Source organism: Vanacampus margaritifer, chromosome 7, assembly GCF_051991255.1.
Source record: "Vanacampus margaritifer isolate UIUO_Vmar chromosome 7, RoL_Vmar_1.0, whole genome shotgun sequence".
NCBI classification, from domain to species: domain Eukaryota; kingdom Metazoa; phylum Chordata; class Actinopteri; order Syngnathiformes; family Syngnathidae; genus Vanacampus; species Vanacampus margaritifer.
In genome coordinates, this window is record NC_135438.1 from 22407457 (window position 1) to 22430346 (window position 22890).

The following is a 22890-nucleotide window of genomic DNA, read 5'->3' on the forward strand; positions in this document are numbered from 1 at the left end:
CCAGGCCCCCCACCGGCCCACAGTCCCCGCTCCCCCCACGAACCCCCCATCCACTTCCATTCAACAATAATTTCCTTCCGCCGTTTGTCATAGGGCAGTCACGTGATCATGTGACGTCGATGCAAATGGTCAATAGCGGACCCTGCATATAAGTTATGATTCAACATTTACATTTTTTTTAGTCTTTCTCAGTCACTTGGGTAAATTTCTCAATGTATTCTCAACATTTTGCAGAGCAGAAAGTGCATTTAAAAAAAAATCATACAAATAGCTAAATATTGTGTAATATTTGCAAAAGCCATACTGTTGCTCAGAATTCTTAGTTCATCTGCCAAAAGTAATGTGTCATTGAATATGTCAGTGCCGTCAGAATGACAAGTCATTGTGTACTGATAAGACAGTCAAATTGCTTAGTCAAGTTGTCAGCAATTATAGTGTTCTCTGAATTGATGAATGCTCATGTATACTGTGGCTAGTGCTGGGCGATTTGGAAAAACATCACGCTACGATATACCATAATACCGATATTTTAAGTTATTCTATTAAAAATATGCACACTGCTTAAGTGCTTACCTTTTCTCACTTTATTTCGAAGTGGCAATAAACACACCAGTTCCATTTATGCAGTTCCAGAACCTTAGCTCAGTAGTGCAGATACATTTTGAACTAAGCACGTTTTGGCAACCTACATTTAAGACCCACGCTAATGGTCAAATGACGGGAAATGTAACATGTTTGAGATCCTCCACAAACTGACTTGATTCATGTCAATTAGCATTTTTTTCTTTTTCTTTTTTTAACAGTTTTTATAACGTAGCTTTTTGTTTTTTTATATTCCCAACCTACCACAATATGGTAATTATCATGACATTTGAATATAAATACATCGCTAGTAGCCAACATATTTTTGCACGGATGTAGATTATCTAAATGTTTGACGATTTCAGTAAATTTTTGGGTTGGGGACCACGATTCACGTTAACACTTTTATTGTTTATAATGTAATATGTTGACAATCTTTGTCGTTCATGGCACAAAGAAATAAACAAAAGTAGGAATGTGAACATAGTGTAGTCTCCTTAGGAAAAATGTATCCACCTGTTTTGGGTCACACTATAGCCTAGCCATTTTCATGCTAGCTCCGTCAGCCTGACGGCCTATGAAGCAGCAGTTTGTCACCAACGCTGGCCCCCACTCCTGCATCTTGCTGTACAATATGTGTATCACTTGTGGGTGTGGTTAGGCTGTCTTTAATTTGAAAGGTTAAAAACATTAAGTGTGAACTTAAATAAAAAGCCTAGGCTCCAGCAAGCTTGTGATGCTAATAGGGATAAGAAGTACAGAATATAGAATAGGTATAGAAAACGGATTGATGAAAAACTACAATTGAATATTTTTAACTAATGACATGAACTGATGTGAGTTGAAACGCAAACAAGCTAAAAGGGTCATAAAAGTGAGCAAGGTTGAGCATCTGTCTCTTTACTACGATAGTTGAGCTTATTAGCAACAGCAATGCTACATATTTTTCCATTGGAATGTGTGGAGATGTCTTGAGTCCTGAGTGTAGTTTCAGCGACTGCAGGTGTTGAATTTGGCGAAGAAACTTTCATCGATGCGTCCTCTTTTAATGTCGGGTCTGTTGCGTCTTTCATATTCGGCGGTGGTGATGTTGTTGTGGTCCAGCTCTTGCCGCAGCTCCTTCTTGTGCCGCTCCTGCTGCTTCTGTAGGATCTGAGCCGTACGCGCCGTGTTGGAGCTCCAACGAGCGTGTTGTTGCATATCTCTGATCCCCTCTAACTTTGTCATCATTTTCTCCTGAATCTGAAGGTTCCAGAACTTCTTCATTTGCTGGTAGCTCTCGGGACGCGGCCTCCTATCATAGCTGTGAAAAATCCCGGGGACACCCAACTGACTGGGCTGTATCTCTTTGGGGTCGTCTTTGAGTTCCCGTTCCTGCCGCTGCTTTTCTACAGCCAGAGCATGATTGAACTCGTTCATTTCCATGGCGTTTTTCCTCCTCCTCTCCATCTCGGCGTTTTCCAGCCCCAGAGCGACATTGTCGATATGTACTCTGAATTTGTCATCGTCCAACTTTTCATTCTTCTCTCTTTCTTTCTCCCTGGCTAGCTCTGTTTGTTGTTGCAGCAGCCACTCCCTCAGTTGCTCTTTCTGCCTGCATATTCGGCTTTCACTGTCCGGGTCCTCACCCGCCATTCCAGGAGGCATCATGTGTTCGATGACTTCATCGGAGTCAGGCTGGTTTAACTTCTCCTCAATGGCATGCTCGTACTGTTCCAGAAAGTTGTTCTTCTCATTTGTATATTTCTCCTTATCTCGTCTGACTTGGAGAAGGTACGCTTGCTTGCTATCATGCAAGAATTGGGCCTCAAAGGTGTCCTGTTCAAGTTTTTCTGCATCCCTCCATTTCTTCTTGTCATCCAGCTGCTTGTCAAGGCCTTCCTTGTCAATACCGATGGTTCTCAGTTTGTCGTTAAAAATTCTTTCTTTTCTTTCTTGCTCATTGTTGCGACGCCTCTCTATACTTGCCAGTTCAAAGCGAGAGCCATTCCACATTTTGGCTGACGAATGTGCAGTTCGTGTTCAAATTAACAGCCTGTTAAAAGTGCTTTACCAACACACTCTCATACAGTCCACTAGATCTCTGTTACAGCTGGTCCTGAAACACAAAACAAAACAAAACAAACATACACTGAGATTTTATACACCAAAGCCCCAAATTGTTCATACGCTGAATTTGGAAAAATGCCGTTTTTAAATGCTGTTGTTTTTGTTTGTTGTTGTTTTTTTTTATTACAACACACCTCACAAACACATCATTTACAACATCCGAAAAGAAAAAGGGCTGACGGGTTAAAGGCATACGTGGCTTATTAGACCCTGACCCCAAATTTTGTTTATTAAGGAAAACAAAACTATTCAAAGCTACCTGACCCTTTGTGAAAAGTACTTAAAACCTCCCATGTCATATCACCCCAAATTTTGTTTATTAAGGAAAACAAAACTATTCAAAGCTACCTGACCCTTTGTGAAAAGTACTTAAAACCTTCCATGTCATATCAATCAAGAAATCACCTAATCATAATCTGTCTGACAAAATGAAGTTGGCCATCTCATTTCAAGGCAAAAACCAAAAAGAACATAAAGGCTCATTTTACTTTTGCAAAACACATTAGATTAACTCCCAAAGCATTTGGGAGAATATTATATGGTCTGTGGTCTGACAAAAGAAAAGTTGAACTTTTTAGTATGTAGGTGTTTCGTTACCTCTGCTGTAAATGTGTGAACAGTGTTTCAGAAAAAGAACATCACACAAAGGTGGTGGTCGTTTGATGGTCTGGAGCTTCTATGCTGCTTCAGGACCTGGATGACTTGCTGTGATTGATAAAATTATGAATTCTGCTCCTTACCAACAAATCCTGAGGAAGAATGTTTGACAGTCAGTTTGACTTCAAGCTGAAGCGCAATCGGGTTCTGCATCACAACAACCGAAAACATGTCAGCAAGTCAAATTCGGAATGATTTAAAAACAAAATGAAGGTTTAGGAGTGGCCTAGTCCAGACTTAAATATGATTGAAATTCCGTGGCATGACTTTTTTCATGCTTGAAAACCTTCCAGTTATGTGAAAGACTCATTGACAGGTACAGAAAATGCTTTATTTGGGTTGTTACTGCTTTAGGTGGGCCACCCAGTTAATAGGTTTAACAGGTTCATAGTTTTTTTTTTCACACATGACCACGTAGCTTTATGTTCTGGAACTTTCTTTTTTTTTTTTTACTTTAGAATTGTTCGTAATTTAAAACAATGTCCAACAAGTCGAATTGCCGGTTTTAAAGTTGCGCGATGTAGGCTTTTGTCTAAATATATCTTAACAGTAGCCTTTTTATTTGACCATTCATGACTGAAACATAATAATAATAATAATGCATCAGATTTATATAACGCTTTTCTAGAAACTCAAAAACGTTTTACAATGGAATGGATACAATATTCATGCACTCAAACATTCAGACTGTGGTGGCGGTAAGATACTTAAGTAGCCACAGCTGCCCTGGGGATCTTCTAATTAGCAGATTAACACTTTAGCTGTCCACAACGGGTACTCCTGCAAGCCTCTGGCCAAATGTTTTCAGACTAGATTCGGGTTCGAATTTTCCAAACTGCCTGCTACATCATACTTGTAGTGAGTACGTGAAGAAGGGGAGTGTGCAGTTTCATTTTTGGGCCACACGTGGCAGTAGCGAGCTTCGAAATTCAGTTTCCTGCATTTTCCCAACTCTTTTTTTGAGTTTGGAGTAGGAGCACTTTTTACAAATGATAAGCCATGACGCTTATAACCTTGAAAACTGCACCCTGACAAGCTTTTTAAACATCAGCATTGATAAAAAGAAGCAATCTTTGGTACTCGGTTACCTGTTTTTGTCTCACCATAGGCACCAGCGTTCATAGTCTCCCATCATGTTAAAAAAAACTTGCAATTGATGCGGGAATTTCCCTGACATAACTATTCTAACGCTACGTCTTCCACCCCCTGCACTTTTGCACTCAATAATCTCTTCTACCTTATCAACTACAAAATTAACACAACTCATCACATCACCTCCAAACGCAAGGAAATGTCACCGTCAGCCTGTTGCGTAAAGGAATGACATCAGTCTTTGACAAAGCCCTGAGCGCCTAACGACCCAGCTGAACTCATCCGTCACAGACTATTACAAGTTGTGGTATCATAAAGGTTTCAAAGTAATACATCGCCAGGAGTCAGCAACAAAGGGTGACATCATAGAAATGATAATAATGACCTCAAGATGGCACTTTTCTTTTTGTGTGTGTGTGTGTGTGTGTGTGTGTGTTTGTGTGTGGTGGTGGGAGGGGGACGCCCTTGCACCACCAAATCCTCTTTACCTGTACCCGTTGAATGAATGGAAATGCCATCAATCCATTTCAGCTTTCACAAAAAAAAAATCTGATTTAAAATAGTATCCCAAACTCTTGAGCTGAGTCACTCGTATCTCAAGGCAGCACTGCATGTTTTTGTTTTTTTTTAATTTTCAATCAGTTACAAAGAATAAGAGAGACAGACAAAATATCAGGACAGAAGGGGTCCAGAGAGAGCGGGGTCGCTGTGTACCTCCTGAAATCAGTCTGTTATGCTCCACCTGCATTGAGGGCCGGACAACCCAGAGTACCAAGGTGTAACCTGTCATGTGCATTACTGAGAGTCTCCAATTCGAAAAAAAAAAGGGAATAATGATGTTGATATTAACAATTACCACAGTTAATTGCAGTAATAGTAACAAAAACTGCAATTGTGGTAATCATGATAATAAAACAAAAAGTAACAAACAAACATCAATAAATGAGAGCAAGTCATTGAAGACAAATGATAATAGTACACATATATGTCAAACTGTGGTCCACATCCACACAATTAACGTTCGCAGGATCGCTGCAAACATGTTTGTTGAATCAAACTTGCCTTGTTCTGACCAACCAATCAAAGCTAGTTCACCGGTCTTGGGAGGATAGATTTGAAATCTGATTGGTAAAAGAAGCTGTCACATTCCTAATTCTAATATAGTTGAAGTTGAATCGGCCAGTGGTACTCATTCTGAAGGTCCTGGGCGGATTACATAAAAATGGCAACACCAAAGTTGACATCTAATTGAAAGGGAAAAAAAGCACATATACAATAGTGAAGCAGTGCAACCAAGAAGTTAGAGGGAAGGCCTTGCCGACACTGACTTCCCAACACCTGTTCGAGCTACTTTTTTTTCATCCACATCTGCTTATGTGGAAAAGATGTAGTATTTTTTTTTCTTACTTTCTTTTCTTGAGAGAGCTCAGTATTGTTCATCTGGTAATTTTACTGATTTGACATGTCATCATCATTGCTCTCTCTTTTTATTTTTATTTTTTAAATAATTTTTATTTTGTATGTGCGTGAGTACGTGTGTGTGAGTGTGTACTCATTAGTTCACCTAAAACCTATTAAAAATCCCATACCGTTCACCTAAACCGAATACTTCAGAATCCAGCTAGAGTCGTGAGACCCGAGGAAGGATCAAAGAAAAGAAAGGAAAATGAAATCCAGCACCGACCAGACATACCTACTACCCACCGGGGTACCAACCAGAATCTTTCACCAACCCCAGAAACATCTAAATTCCAACAAATTAGGAAGACCTCAAGAGACCAAAGGAGTAGAAAGGATAGATGAAGCAGAGTGAGATCCACAGACATCAGCTTCCACCGATTCAACGACCAGAGGAAAAAGCAGATTGTGTTTGAATTTCGATAGATGCTTGTGTGGTGGATCTGGCATGCATGAAAACCTCCACCAAAGAGGGGAGCCGTCGACCCCAGCCAGGACAGAGCAAGCACAACCCCCCAGGGCCTCCCAGGCCACGGCAGCGCCAAGGCACAAACCCACAAACCCAGGAGCCAGGAGCGCCCCACGGCCCGCGCCCCCAACCCAACGCATCAGGACAGGGCACGGCAGGCGCGCCAGGCACCCCACCGGCCCACAGCCCCCGCTCCCCCACGACCCCCCACACCCCCCCCCCTGCCCCCATCCACTCTACCCCTACACCGTGAATGTGACCCCACCCAGTGTATATACAAGTATGTGTGTGTGTGTGGTGCATTAAAATTGGGCAGGAGGCGCAACTGCCCAAAGATCCCCCACCGGGACCCCGGCGGGTATATGGAAGCAGCCCGGCGGGGCGATAGGGATGTAGTATTTTTCATATACACAATACATCGACATCAATCTATAAATACACTAGCCTATTCATTGATGCATGGATATATATTCTTTCACTATACACAATACTGCTCACTATTCTTGCTGCTGCTCATGTTCAATAGAATTGTGTATACGCAAGATACTGCCGTATCTATCATGTACAGTTGCCACATAAACTGTTGCTGTCCTATTACTGTCCACTTTGCTGCTGTAAAATCCGAATGTCCCCATTGTGAGACAACGCTAAGGTCTGCTCTGTTGTATTTGATTATCTTCATACTTGGTACATTCTCCGAACAACGAGAACTTTATAGGAATCAAGAAAGGATCGGTCTTTTTCTTTTGTATTTGGTTTCAGGTAGGTTTACAATTATTGTCAATCAATGACATATTTTGGTTACTACTTACAGTAAATGAACCCCAGTGCAGAAACACTGCTACATGCAATTGTGTCCAAATACTGTATTAGTGCTTTTTATTGATAAATTGTACTGTATTCACATTTTGACCAAGGTCGACAGTAGTAGATGCTTTCTAACAGCACATTTGTGTTACAGTAGTTTTCTGCTTTTTGTTTTCACAACGTTATGCAGACAGTTTTACATTAACCAAAAAACTGACACTGCAGCGTCATTGTATAATAAGCTTCAGTGATCCTTAACAGCCCATGACGCAAAATACTTTGTTGCAGTCCATTTCACTCATTTCTTACTGAGGGAATATTTAATGGCAACTTTGTGATGCATTGAGTGGAGATGCTGCACAGAATTGGCCAAAAGTCTCACAGAAAATGAATTTGTCTGCCTCCATGACATCTGTTGTTTGCTCAATAAGCCAAAGTCATCTAATTGTTGGAGAGGCCTGCTACATAAGGTTATCATGTCTGAGTTGTGTTAGGTACAACAGTATTGAAATTGTAGACTCTTGGAGCCTGTTGTGTCCCGTTTGTGTGCGATGGGTCATGAACGCACCATCCACGTGCGTCAAGCACCGACTTGGACATTGAACTTGAAGGGCAGCGGGGGATGCAGGAGGCGGACGAAGGAGGGAATATTACCAACACGCTTCAAGTTAAATTTGATTTATAAACGAGTGTCCGCCCACCCCTTCTTCCTGACGCCAGCAATGATTGCCGCAAGTGTGAGTCCTTCACATCAAGACTGCACTAAGGACACTTCAAGTTAACCGTGATAAGAGCCAGCTTCCATTCTGCATCACCATGGACGTCGATGTGAAAACGATGAAAGATTCCGAGGGGGTGTATTCAGAAGTAAACGAAACGGCTGGTAGGGGCTCGTGTTTGAGACCCATTTGTGGATGCATCCCACTCAAGTACCGCAATGAACTAATTGAACTTCTCAAACTGGCGGGACCAGTGGTAAGTTCCTTCCTTAAACGCCTTAATCAATACGAAGGTGTATTTGTCTTTGTTATACACAATATTGCACAAATAAGCCCTATTTTTTATTTTTAAACAGTTTATTTCTAACATGCATAAAAACAGGGCTGGACTGACTATCTGGCATATAGGGCAGATGTCCGGTGGGCCGACCTCTTTTGGGGCCGATTAAATGTTATTTTCCTACACTTTACCTCAAGAGACTGACCCACAATTTAGAGGGAGCAGTCCGTTAATCCATTTCGAATATAGATAGCAAACTGTAATATCAATAAACATCAGTGGCAGAACTACATGTTAGGCAAGAGTCGTACTGGGCCGGGTCAAAATGCCAGGGCCGATTTTTTGTGCCAATCCAGCCCTCCATAAAAATAAGAGCAGCTTACAGTAACTTGTAGGGGCGAAACAGCAACATTAACATTCAACAATACAAAAAAGAGAGAGGGTATTCCCATATTTTTATTTTGCGATTACAGTATTGAGGAATAATCATCTCGATCATTAAATTGGCAACATGTGCAGGCCTAACTAATATGAAGTTATCCAAAATATTTTATTAATTTTCAATATATCACTTGGCTTTCAATATAATAGTTCTTACATTAATTTTACAAAGCAATACTAAACAGTAAACACATGTTTTACTATAATAACGAGCTATTCATATAGTAGCCTATTTGTAATTAGAAATACAGTATTAGGTATAACCTTATCTTACAAAAAAAAAATGATTACAGTAATATGTACCTCTCTAAAATGTAAAATATATTTATTTTTGAACTGAACATTAAGATCATGATTTAGTCTGTTCCATTTCCCCCCGCATTTTTTGCAAAACTTTTTCATAGTTCTTCAATCTTGAGTATTTTAACTTGTTCTAAATGTACAATAAAAAAATCTGTTTCATGCTCTTGTTAACAAAAGTAGAAAAAAAAACATTAAACTAATAGAAATAGTTAAAAAGATTTTTTGACGTCTATAACCGTCAATGGCAGTGAATGAGTTAAGACTGATGATGGACGCTCAGAGCAGTGAGAGCAGGCAGGCTTTTTGCCAACGTCAAGCTGTCCGACCACAACGCTCACCTTTTCTCACGCACCGAATGATGCAAACACCACAGGATCTTGTGCTGATGTGCTGATTTATGGTCTGATCCACATTGAAGGGGAAAACTTGTAATTTATATATCTATATGTTTTGTGACACCAGTTGTATGTAAATAAAAAAAGGGCTTATATGACTATATATAAGCCTAAATTATTATTTTCTTGAAAAGTGAGGTTACTAATGGCTAGAAACGAAGAATTGTAAAATTTCCACGAGGAAAAGCTTTCAGGAATCGTGTTAATAATACACAGAGAGCTAATGAACAAGTGAACAAAGCTGCTGTTTGTAACACGTGAGGCTTGAGACAGCGTACACTAGTTGACGTCTCTCTCTTCTCTAAAAAAATGTTTCTCCCCTTCTCTTTCAAAAGCTTTAAATATTTATGTGACAGTCGCACTTCTTGCTTTCAGCATGACCACTTTACACAGTTTCTTAACCACTACACTTCACTTTACACTCACACTTGATTTCTGATGAGCAATGTGTGGATCACAATGACATCTCTATGTTAGCGTCTAGCGAGCTAAGCTAAACTCGCTTAAAAAGTTTCAACATGATGAACCCAATGTGTTATTCATTCCTAGTTCTGACACAAGGGATTGATTACCTTTTGAAATAATTTTAAATGAACATATTTCATCCGGAAGTCCAACTTGTCGAGGATGAAGTGCTATGACCTCACTTTAAAAATACAGTAAAACACTTTATTTATTGTATTTTTCTACTGCAGATCATTTCCCAGATGATGATCTTCATGATCAGTGTCGTCAGCATGGTGTTCTGCGGTCATCTGGGGAAAACAGAACTCGCAGCCGTGTCGTTATCGATTGCAGTAAGTACAATTTCTCAACTGTGATTAATACAGGTCATTAGGGCTGGGAATCTTTGACTGTCTCACATTTTGATTTGATTCAGATTTTTGGGTCTTCGGTTCGATTCAGAATCGATTATCAATTCTGAACGATTTTAGATTAAAAAATATTTGATTGACAATGATTTCTGCTTCAATTTATAGATATGCAAAGAAAATTGTCATGATCTACTCTAGTCTGATTCGCTAAAGCTAATTAGCGCGCTACTCGTGGCACTTGTATCACTCAAAAGAACGACTATTCATACAAAACGCTTCAGGAATGTATACAGAGAAGCATCTTAACATCCTACACTGGGAAAAAAAAACTTTTATTGGAATAACTTGATCATTAATTTTTGTTTCTATGTGGCTACAACTTAACAGTGTATCAGAACTAGTGGAACCACACTGCCCCTAAGTGGCCAAATCGTGTACAACATGAACAGTGCTCCCAATAAAGGCACACACAAACAAGGGCAAGACAGTATAAAATAATTGAAATAAATTGATTTTGGGACATTTAAAATAGATTCTGAATCATACTAAATGAGAATCGCGATTCTTATGAGAATCGATTTTTTGGCACACCCCTACAGGTCATGTTTACAAATATGCTAACACTTTGGTAGTTTTTTTTTGGTGCTCAAGAGTGGGAAAAATAGTATTCACAAAGTACACATCTAAACGATTCTAACTTTCGTCAACCTGCTATTTAAACTCTGCGTGAAACAAACAAGAGCAAAATACATTCACTTAATCAGAATCTTAATTAATTCAGAATCTGAATGATGGTGAGAATCCTCACCATCATTTAATGGCATGGATACCTCTACAAAATGTATGTTTTTTTTTTAAATTTATGACATTTTTAATCGCAACCATTCCTTATATCCTACTATTTCTGTTTAGCTACTCTATGTCAAAATGACTGTTGTGTAACGGGTCACATTAGCGTAGCACAGTCCTCAATCTGTATGTTCCTTTGACAATGTCTCTAATTGCAGGTGGTTAATGTGACTGGTCTTTCCATTGGGACTGGATTATCATTAACTTGTGATACCCTCATATCTCAGGTAGTGTCCTCAACAAAGATTGCACTTCCATCCATCCATCCATCCATTTTCTTGGCCGCTTTTCCTCACTAGGGTCGCGGGGGTGCTGGAGCCTATCCCAGCTGGCTTCGGGCAGTAGGCGGGGTACACCCTGAACTGGTTGCCAGCCAATCGCAGGGCACACAGAGACGAACAACCACACTCACATTCACACCTAGGGACAATTTGGAGTGTTCAATTAACCTGCCATGCATGTTTTTGGAATGTGGGAGGAAACCGGAGTACCCGGTGAAAACCCACGCAAGCACGGGGAGAACATGCAAACTCCACCCAGGAAGGCCGAAGCCCGGACTCGATCTCACGTCCTCTGCACTGGGAGGCGGACGTGCTAACCAGTCAGCCACCGTGCTGCCAAGATTGCACTTGTACTTTATATTATTTATTGATATAGAAACAGAACCACTTTGACTGGGCTTTTATATTGTCTGGGTTTCCAACGAAAAACAGTTGAACACTAATCTTATGTATCAAGTTAGTTTACCTTTCATCTATCAAAACTGTAAATTGGTGTTTCCTAACACTGCTTATTTGACTCTGCCTTTGGGTAGACCTATGGGAGCGGAAACCTGAAGCGTGTGGGGGTGATCCTTCAGAGGGGGGTTCTGATTCTACTGCTGGCTTGTTTCCCCTGCTGGGCTGTTCTCATCAACACTGAACCTCTTCTCATCGTAGCCAAACAAAGCCTTGAGGTCGCCAGGTAAGTCACTATTTAAACTGCAGCATCCATTGGGCATTTGGAAAGAGGCTACTGCTCACAATAATAATAATACAAATTATAATAGTAATAATTGTTTGTTATTATTATTGTACCTGTACTATTATTAGTAGTAGTAGTTGTGAAAGTATCATATACAATACATAAAACCCATATTTTGAAATTATATGTATTTTCCAGCAATGTAAAATTTCCAGGTCAAAATACACGTATTATATACTGTAATGTACAAGAAAATAATATGTTCAAGTATGTTTCCAAGCCAAAATTTGACATGGGAATTTGTGTGTTGCATAGTCTGTCCCAACTTTATGTGAAGATTGCCATGCCTGCTCTTCCGGTGAGGTCACCTTCGTCCCTGTGTCAATGAGTTACAGTACGAGACTTAAAAAACGATCGTGTAACATTATGACTTCCTCTTTCAGGCGGCATTCATGTACCAGCTGCAGGGGAGATATCTTCAAAATCAGGTTCCGTGTAGCAACAAAATATCATTTATATGAAAGTTTATAACACACAAATAATAAGTTAGCAAGTGTGTGTGTGTGTGTGTGTGTATTTTTTTCCCTAGGGAATTATTTGGCCACAGGTCATAACCGGTGCAATTGGAAACATCTTAAATGCAGTTATCAATTATGTTTTCCTCCATGTTCTGCATTTGGGAGTTGCGTAAGTTCTCCTGAATTTTTTTTTATGGTATTAGTAATTTATTTTAAAAAACAAATATAATGTGTATATGTTTTCCTAGTATAGTGAAGACAGATCTTCAATTCTATACAATACTAATATAACAGTTCAAATGAATGATTCATTGTCATTATAGTCCCTATTAAGTAATACACTTTCTACTTGCCAAATTTCAAATGTATCTATAATTATCAGGGCATTTTGTGTGGCATTTTTGTTGTTGGACACCATTCTATGGATGGCACTATTGAACCCATTTCCGTCCTTGCTATTTATTCATTGCTTTGTTTAGACTACAATACTTGATCAGTTATGATAAAAATCCAGATCAATAAAGAAGTTTCTAGTTTAAAACCACCTGTCGGAAAGTGAATAGTTCAAATGAAATGAGTGTTTTTTGCTATGTTTAAATCCTGCTGTGTTTGTTTTTGTTGTAGTGGTTCTGCCGCAGCCAATTCAATCTCACAGTATGTACTGGCTGTGGTCTTATTTGTTTATATTTCCTGGAGGGGGTTGCACAAAGCCACATGGGGAGGTCAGTTGCCTTCTCACTCACCATAAACCTGATCATGAATGAACGATTAGCGTTTCTTTATTCATTTTCCTCTCTAGTTGCTCTATTTCATTTGTACCTTTGTGGTGAAAGTCCAAATGTGTAATGTTTTAACAAAACTGGTTACATTCTGTAACTAAACAATGCAACAGATAAGAGAGGTGATGACTCGGTTTCAGTATTTTCCTATCAAGAAGCACGTTATGTGTCTTAAGAATGTTTACCATAGATTATTTACTACACATATTCAATGATTACGGGTAAATTAATTAATTTGAGTACATGTGCAAGATCAATTTGAATCGATAAATTAATCCAAATGCTTACAAATCTTATGATTATAACACATAACATACCCCAAAATGTAATGTTTTTAAAAAGTGGGTTTGACAGACAGATCTGGGATCCACAGGGTGGACAATGGAGTGTTTACAAGAATGGGGACCCTTTGTCAAGCTGGCCATCCCGAGCATGCTCATGCTTTGTCTGGAGTGGTGGCTGTTTGAAGTCGGAGGATTCATTGCCGGAATCATTAGTGAAGCAGAGCTGGGAGCTCAGTCCATTGCATATCAGCTCACAGTTGTAGCTTACATGGTAACTGAAATTGAGTTCATCTAAATTAGGGGTGGCCAACTTGATTGACATCAAAAGCACACAACAAGTGGATGCCTGCAGTACCACAAAAACAGTATCTTACAGTAGTCGACACTAGACACAATAACTACACCTGCCCAATATGCCTACAATACATTTTGGAAGTATCCATCGTTAAGTGTGTAAAAGCAAGCAATTTTATCCCCCTCATCAATGTAAGGTCACACATTTTATAATTATTTTTTTTCTTTTTTAATCAGGGCAGTGTGGTGCCATAGGCCATCCAGACTGAGAGGGGAAAAAAAGGGGGGAGATATATTTGTAGTACAGAAGAAATAGGGCCTACACGGAGCTAGGCTAACTGTTAGCTAATCTAGCAATTACATTGTGGTGAATGACAGCATTGGATAGTGTAGCAGTAGAACAAATAGAATGAGCTAGCCAGGCTAACTGTTAGCTTATCTAGCAATTCAAATGTGGTGAATGACAAGATAGTGTACCAGTAGAAGAAGAAATAGAAGGTGCTAGGCTAACTGTTAGCTCATCTAGCAATTACATTGTGGTGAGTGACATGGGAGATATGTATGTAATACTCAAGACAACCGGTTGCTCCTCAATTTGTGTACGGCAACAGCAAAAGTATCAGGTACTTCCTTATTGGCAACTGTAATATTTAATGTTACAATCACAACAATGAGTTGTGGTTTTGCTAACCCACGTGTCCACACAGAAGGATTTGTCATTGAAACTATTGAACAGTTTTAACATTTACGATTAAATGGGAAGGAAAGAAACAAGTCTTTTTCTCTTAGTAACATTTTACCTATTAACGTTTTGCTTGAAATATATATTTTTTGTCACTTAATATTTACATAAAGTGAAATTTAACACAGATGTCTAGCGTAGCAGACTCACTTTAAAAAAATATATACTATTGCTACCTTTGAATAAGAAAATAATAATCATATTATCAAAATGTTTGAAAATGACATTATCTTGGGTGGCAGTGCCAAATATGATAAAATCAAATAAAAAATGGACTGACTGACAGACGAGTTGCATCTCATGAACCTTGTGTTGGCCACACCCTGATCTAAACTGTTTTTTTTTTTCTCATTTGGTATTCAGAATTGCTCATATGCATTTCTATACATTCAACCTTTGCAGTTCCCACTTGGAACTTCTGCTGCTGCCAGTGTTCGAGTTGGAAATGCTCTTGGTGCAGGAAACATTGAGCAAGCCAAGCTGTCTAGCAAAGTTTCCATCATCTGTGCTTGTAAGTAATGCAGAAACCTTACATTTGCATTGGTTTAGCAACAAGAATATGGTCGAAAACACTGCTAAATTGTAAAATGTAGAGGGACCACATGGCATGCAGTAGGTAGGTATGAAATAGCACATATAGAGTACTTGGGCACATAATAATAAATTATTAAAGCTGATGTAGTGTTCCACAGTTGGAATGAACTTCCACATCATACCTCCTGGAATGAATGCCAAACTTCCCAAAGGAAAATGTTATTGCTCAAAGCTTGCTCGTCTATGTCTCGTGAGACAAATTTGAGAATCTCACCACAGTCACATTTTACTCTCTCTTTTGTCTCAAACGTTTCTCATTTGTTTCTCCTAAAATTCACTAGGAGAAATAAAGAAGACATAGAAATTAAAGAGAGAGTCATACCTGAGACTTAATGGAGATAATTTTAAGATCTAACTTCAAGGAGAAAATGATCTTAAGGAGAAATAAGTGAGATTAAGTGAGACAAATGTGAGAATCTCATCTCAGTCTCATTTTACTCTCCCTTTTGTCTCAAACGTTTCTCATTTGTTTCTCCTAAAATTCACTACGAGAAATAAGGGAGACATTGCAATTATAGAGGGGAGTCAAACGTGAGACTTACTGGAGTTACCCTGGAAATCTCCAAGGAGAAAATTAGCAATACTGAGATACTATTGAGCAAAATCTTAGAAAAAAAACGTTATTACTCAAAGCTTATATTTAAAATCAACACCAAAGTCAAATGTATTACATTCATTGCCAAAGGCAAAATCAACGACATTTTTGCTTGAATTATAGTTTTGGAAGCTTAAATTGTAGTTGCAGTTGATTAAAAAAAAAGAAGCATTTTTGTTATTTTATGTTGTTATTGAAAAGTTTTTTAAAATTTTTGTTTTACTTAACTAAAACAACCTAGGTAAGGACGCAAACATATAGTCATTTAGCTTTATAATTCTATAGATAATGACAGACAAATGAATTTCGCTTTTGGGATGAAAACGTGTTCTGGATCCAACTTAATCATAATATTCTTTATTAAATTCAACAAAGCACTAAACAAAAATAACTTGAAAAAGTTACATTTTATATACAATTAATGTAACTAAAATTATCATTATACAAACAACAACAATGAACAGTTCATCAAAAATGAAAATATAACCTTTATTCAATCAACCTCGTGCAGTGTTAGGAGAAGTTTCTGTATGACGGTAGTTGTGTATTGGGAAGATCCAAAGGGTGAATGGATAAAAGTTTCATTTTTGGCTAATTATGCTTTTAACTACAAAGTGAAACAGATACTGTATCTGCCTCCTAACATTAATAGGTATATTAATAAGTCTATTTTAAAGCAGTTTTTTTTTTTTTTTTTTTTACATGACAACAAATGTTAATGAAAGCTTTCTTAATCTTACTTTTTTCAACTGGTGCCCATTCTTCCATTATGCTACAGCGCATGATGCAAGCTGTAAAAAGAAATGAAAGCACAAATTACAAATTGCATAATTTGTAACAGCAGTTACCACGACTGTATTGAGAGCTCTTTAATTCCTAATATCACAAAAATCACATTGTAATATGATATCGCTATGATTCACACCAATTCAGTTACATGTTGAGGACATTTCAACAAGCAAATCATTAGTGTAAATGAAGCAATGTGATACATTGGGTTATATTGAGAAGTATTGCCAAATTTAGGCAGGATGAGAGTCGCAGAGATTTTGGCAAAAAAAAGTGTTCATAAATGACAACATTTTATTTGTCCTTGTAAATGGTAAATCGACGCCTTCTTAAAATAATTCAATAAAGTCATTTTTTTCAGATTTTTCTGGAAACAAAAAATGTAACCATTTGCATCATAAGGAGATTTAGGTCAAATGTGTAAACTGTAAACATGGATAGGTAGGCCCTACGTAAAAATAAAAGTAAAAAAAAAATGGAGCATTTAGAAAGAATGTAATTTAAAATACTTAAAATACATATTTATCTCGCTTCTTAAATTAGCAATTGAATCATATTGTATATTTCAACTGGCCAAAATAACTATATTAGTTCCATAAATCCAAAATGTGTCTTTTAACAAATAAAGGCATGTAAAAGTGCAACATTACAATTGATTGCATTTTTATTGAACATACGAACCAAGTGAATCATAGTGTAGTGTGTACATTCCTCAATGATGTCATGAAACAAAAACAAAACAAAAATCAGCCTTACTGTTATCTTCCTCTTCTCGGTGGTGTGTGTTTCAGGTGCTCCCCAGCATGTTTGCAACCTTTCTGTTTACCTTTCGAATTGAACACTGCTGATCAGAAAACAAAAACAATGTTGGAATATTTATGATGATTGGATCTTTAAATAACAGATGAACAGAACAATGACATAAGGAAAACTTGCCAACTACAGACATTTCCCTTTCCTCGTCTTCGACCCCAAGCTTCACTAAAAGGTTTAACTGTCATTGCCTGAAACAAGCAGAAGACCGTAATAAACATTTTTAGGTGAGGTGCAATTTGAATACTGCGTTCTTTGATTATCATAGTTAGTAGTTATTATTACTCACAAGTTAAATTAACTATGGGTCTGGGTGCACTGAAATGTTTGAGATCTCAAACATGTCTCATTTCTCCATTTCGTTTCCTCTGGGTTGGTTCTCCAGAACTAAAAAAAAATGGAGTCTGAGTAGTCTGATCCAATGCATTTCCTGGCTCAATTAGAATTGGTATTTAAACATCATCATGCTGTTTTTGATTTTGACACCACGAGAGCAAGAGAAGACTAGGTGAAAATCTCCAACTTTATATGAGTAGTCTATAGTTGTTGTCAATTAAGGTTAGCAAACTTAGCAGACTTCAACATCCTAACGTGTCAGACAGTTTGCCAGAACTTCTTTGAGGCCAAAATTCTGGCATGACAAACACCAACCAACTGTTGACTCAGGTGCAAACCATGGCTATAAATACCTCAATATCATCATGATTTTATCCCTCCCCAAAATGAAAAAAAAACGTCACTATTGGGAATCGGCCAGCTAAAGTAATGCTTAAGTAATGCTAATTCAGATCCAGCTAGCTTGCTGACTGAACGGCTGTTACAGGAATCAGAACAGAAAAGAAGTTTGATCAATCTGTATCGTCAGTCTAGCTTAATAACTTTGGAACAGTTGTTTTCAGCATTTCTCATTCTTGATCTGTTGTCTTTAATGCAAACATGATGTGTTACTCTTGTTGTTTGTGTTTCTTTTCCATTGCAGTCATCGTGGCCTGTTTTGTTGGATCTAGCATCACCATCTCCAGGAGTGTAATTGGTTACATTTTCACCACAGAGCAGTGAGTTTTATCGCTATTGATCAGCTGAAATAAATCACTCACTTTTAAATGTTGGATACTTTGTGATGGCGCTTTTAATGTTAATTTTTAACACAACCACAACTTGCAGCTTTTTTTATTTTTTATATCTTGGTGTACGTGCAGTGGTTCTCAAAACAACATAGCTCGTCAAATACCATTATAGGCATAGTAGAACTAATAGTGTTCATCAAAAACGTAAAAGAGGTTTTATTCCTATAAGGTATATTTAATATTATGCACAATTTGAATATTAACATGCACTTAAATATGGAGGAGTGAGCGAAATTCTCTTTAGAGAAGAAGTCAACCCAAAAATGTTCTTTACAATATGTTCTATACAGCCCCACTAGTCTAAACACAGCATTCTGCATATTATATTGCACTTGTGGATATGAGTTATGTAATAAAATCCACCCATTTTTATCCATCTCAGAGGGCGGCCATTTTACCATTTGCTGTTGACCCAAAATGCCATCACATTGCTTAAAGGCTCAGGACACGTCCAATCATGGCTCACTTTTTTCTTTTTCTTTTTTAAGCTCACGTACGTACCAACAGACGTCGGGAGAAAGGCACACTAGACTGCGACCTCGACTGGTCGCTAGTCACAGGCACACACAGACAAACAACCACTCACACTGCTATTGATAAGTACTGAAATAAAATTCCCAAATGTTTTATACAAAAGTTTGATATGGATTGGTTAGCAGATACATCTGCCGCCTCATAATTGAGAGGTTAAAGGTTTGAATCTCAGCATGGTCACATCAAGACAGGTTGAAGTCACATCACACAACTGTTGGTCAGTACAATGTAAACAATTGTGTGCGGGGGAAACAATGACAGAAGTCCCAAACTCAAGACTGTAGCTAGGGAAGACATTTTGATGGCTCTAATGTACAATGGAGTATTTTGACGTCAGCACCTCACTGAGTCTTGCTTTTCTCTAGCTGGAATATTAATATTGTATCTCATCTCATCATATTTGTGTCATAACTTCACCTTTTCCTTCAGAGACATTTTGGCAAGAGTTTACGATGTCCTGATTGTTTTCGCCTTCCTCCATCTTTTTGATGCTGTTGCGGTGAGAAAAAAATATATCTGACATTCGAGGAGAACTTGAAAGTGTGCTTTGTATAAACGTGCAACGGTCGCCGCAGGGTGTGTGCGGAGGTGTAATCCGAGGGGCCGGCAAACAAAAGGTCGGTGCGCTATGTAACCTGGTGGGACACTACTTCATTGGCTTTCCCATTGGCGTGGCCTTAACCTTTGCGGCAAACATGGGCATCGTCGGTAAGACTCGCATGTTCTGCAATCAAAATGTGTCAGATGAGATTCTGGAACGCCGCTCTTGCTTCTTTAACAGGACTTTGGACAGGACTGACCGTCTGTGTGTTAATGCAGGCTATTTTCTTCCTCATATATTTGTACAAACTTGATTGGAAAAAGGCTGCTGTAGAGGTGTGTAACTAAATTCCCTGAAAACACAAGTGTGATGTAATTCAAGAGGTTTTCGTCTTAATAATATATTTGAATGTCTTTGATCAGGCTCAAGTTAGATCCGGCGTCCAGGTCACCTTTGTAAACACGATCAAGATGGAAGATAGCAAACCAGGTAAGTGTACAAACAATGTCAACATTTCATACAATACACATTGAATGAAATGATTGAATGATATTCAATTTAAAAAAAACACACACATCTTATTTATTTATTTATTTTTAACACAAATGGCAGTATTGTTGTTACAATATATTTAGTACCAGAAATGCGAATCAGTGTATGTTTTGTAAGTTGAATGCTTTCAAATGTTTAAGTCAGGGGTGTCCAAACTATTGCCATTTGCGGCCCGCCATCCATCTTTTGTGTCGTAAAAAGGACATTTGACACGTCCATCAAGGCTAGTTGATTAGAAAGGGTAAAAGTGGGCTTAGTGAGAAGTGTGGGTGTTGAAAAAACAAGTGGCACTACTGGTAATAAATTGGTTTATATACTGAAGAAATGTTCTATATATGCAAAAATACAATTGAATTATTTATGACTAAAGTAACACAAGATACAATTGAATTATTTATGACTAAAGTAGCACAATTTCTCAAAACACGCGAATAAAGATAATTCAATTGTAGTGAGCGCAGGGGTGGATCTAGTCTAGATAGATAGATAGATAGAATAAAAACAGTACACGTAACTGCCTGCTTGATTGATTGCAATGTGTAATAAATTAATATCAAAGAATTTCTAAGTGGCCCTTGCATCCTTCAATTTTTCTGAATGAGGTCCTCAAAGAAAAAAGTTTAAGTCAAATTGAATGCGTGCAAAGAGGCCAGATAACCTACAAGTCTTCTATTGACAGTATGTTTCTTTTAAACATGAATACAACATAAGACAAAAAATGATGTTCAAACATTCCCTGCCCAAAATACATCTCAACAAATAAACAAATCAAAGTTACTTAAAATTGAACAAATAGTGATGGAAAAAGTAATGGAAAGAGTCAAATCCCTGTATAATTATTTATTGTTGAAAGCGTGAAGGGACCAAAAAAGAAATCATTATGTACTTTTTAAAATTAATTGCTTATCAGAATTTAACTGTCAAATTAAAAAAAAAAACTATATTGTCTGGCCTCTCATTAATATCACAAGCGACATGCAAGCAAAGAAGTAGCTGGACAAAACAATCACTAAAAGTAGACAACCAAGCATGCTTTCATTTACACACCATGGAGGTGAATATAGAGATTCTGAAACCACATTAAAAAGTAAAGTTGACCGTTGCAACTGCACATACTTGGATGTTGGACAGCAAATGGATCAATATCTGGTTCTGGAGTGTCATTACTGTACGGTATATTGAGAAATTCCATTATGTGATATATCGTGATCTGAACATTTGGTCCCTGCCCCAGTACAAACAGAAACATGTTTTTGTCAGTCAAGTGTGAGTAAAACTCTAAAGTTGCATTATTCAATCTACAGACTCAAACACGGGCCAGGCCCCTGCGGCCAGCTGTGAGAGCTCTGCGGAGGACCAGCATGAACGTGCAACCACCACAGTCGACAATGTTCTCACCGCCACACAGCTGCTTTTACGGCGGGGCTTGATTTTACTTGTCTTGGTTCTCATCCTTATAGTTGGAATCTTTGCCAGTCACTTCCTTGTCAAACTCCTGAAATGATCAATCGCGTTGGTTTGTACCTGACAGTCATCAAGCGAACGCTGGAAGAGAAATAAGTGGTTCTGTTTTAGTTGCTTCTAATATAAAGTGATCTTTTTGAGTGAATCGTCACGATCAGACCAACTGTTATAATGGTCTCAATAAGTATGTAATTACTAATGTTACTTTTGCACCTTTGTACTTTTTTCCCCCATGATTGACGGGCCAATGATTGCAAGAATAGTAACTGGAAAGCCATGCACGTGTTAGAAGGTGGGACTTAAACAAAAACAAAGCAAATTTTTAATACATGCTGACTGAGCAAAAAAGACGAGCTGTGTGAAGGTGGGGGTTTTTGATACACGTACTGTTTCTTTTTTTATGCTCACTATTACCACAGATATAATGGCTATTTTCCAATTCTTTACACACTATTGTGCATAATCATTTGAAAAGTATATTTTGTTGTCACGATCATATTCTACAAAGTCCAGATGACTGTAGATGCTGACATAACTGTTTTTGATATTAAAAGGCCATTACTGTAAAATATACTGTAAATGTAAATTAAATTGACTTTTTTTCCCAAAAAGGTTTTCTGGCAGTTGTGTCAATTAAATATATTGAGCCTGATCACCCGTTTGCTATAGAATCTTGCAATTATGACAAAATGTGAAAATACATGATGCAAATGGTTCAATTCTTTGTGTTTCCTGAAAAATCTGAAAAAATTACTTTGGCAATTATTTCTCTTTTTAGAGTGCATAATGCACACACAGTGAACGTTAAAGTCCTTGTAAAGTAAAACTACAAACGTCCTGTAAATTTGATACACCACAAAGAAGAATGATGTTAACAACCCTGCCAAATTGAAATTATTTTAAAAAATCATGAAAAATCACGTTTTGCCCTGGATGTCTCTGCTGAATTTAAGCCTTCAGTGGCAGGAATTAAACCACTTGGTCATCGTGGAACTTGCTTTCAACAGTCAATCAAAAATGCACAAGTATTCACACACAACAAAGTAGCTGTTTTGAGGTTTCAAATGTAAACTAGATCAAACCACCAAGCTGTAGCAATACAGTGTCTACATCATGTTATTTACAATAGTACTTAACTTTATTTGTACCTGTGGTTAGGAAAGGAAACATGTGATGGCGTCTCTATAGCTGGAAGGCACCCGTGCAGTCAGCGAATGGGGCACTGCTCCTTGCCAGCAACCTCTCAAAATATCCTCACTCTCCTTTATTACCGCCCGATTCCTCTCCTTGTGGCCACCGGCTTCTTTTTTGAAGATTGTGACATA

The 22890-nt window shown here is 38.1% G+C and overlaps 2 protein-coding genes across 4 annotated transcripts; one reads left to right on the forward strand and one right to left on the reverse strand.

Moving 5' to 3' along the window:
- Positions 1-1497: 1497 nt before the first annotated feature.
- Positions 1498-5048, reverse strand: LOC144055590 (RIB43A-like with coiled-coils protein 2). 3 transcript variants are annotated; one of them, XM_077571703.1, is made up of 3 exons: positions 4929-5048; positions 3289-3440; positions 1498-2680 (listed from the first exon to the last, which is right to left on the reverse strand). In XM_077571703.1, the coding sequence occupies exon 3, from the start codon at positions 2575-2577 to the stop codon at positions 1573-1575; it is 1005 nt and encodes a 334-aa protein (XP_077427829.1). In that variant the 5' UTR covers positions 2578-2680; positions 3289-3440; positions 4929-5048; the 3' UTR covers positions 1498-1572. The 3 variants fall into 3 exon arrangements, with proteins under 3 accessions (XP_077427829.1, XP_077427828.1, XP_077427830.1); XM_077571702.1 differs by lacking the exon at positions 4929-5048 and adding an exon at positions 4437-4549; XM_077571704.1 differs by lacking the exon at positions 3289-3440 and having other exon boundaries at positions 4929-4972.
- A 2762-nt stretch (positions 5049-7810) lies between these two features.
- Positions 7811-22163, forward strand: LOC144055098 (multidrug and toxin extrusion protein 1-like). Its single transcript, XM_077570787.1, has 16 exons — positions 7811-8149; positions 10008-10109; positions 11135-11203; positions 11791-11939; positions 12255-12297; positions 12383-12427; positions 12529-12626; positions 13082-13179; positions 13610-13791; positions 14959-15067; positions 18327-18402; positions 19438-19507; positions 19584-19716; positions 19790-19884; positions 19972-20038; positions 21406-22163. The coding sequence occupies exons 1-16, from the start codon at positions 7991-7993 to the stop codon at positions 21603-21605; spliced, it is 1695 nt and encodes a 564-aa protein (XP_077426913.1). The 5' UTR covers positions 7811-7990; the 3' UTR covers positions 21606-22163.
- The last annotated feature ends 727 nt before the right edge of the window (positions 22164-22890 follow it).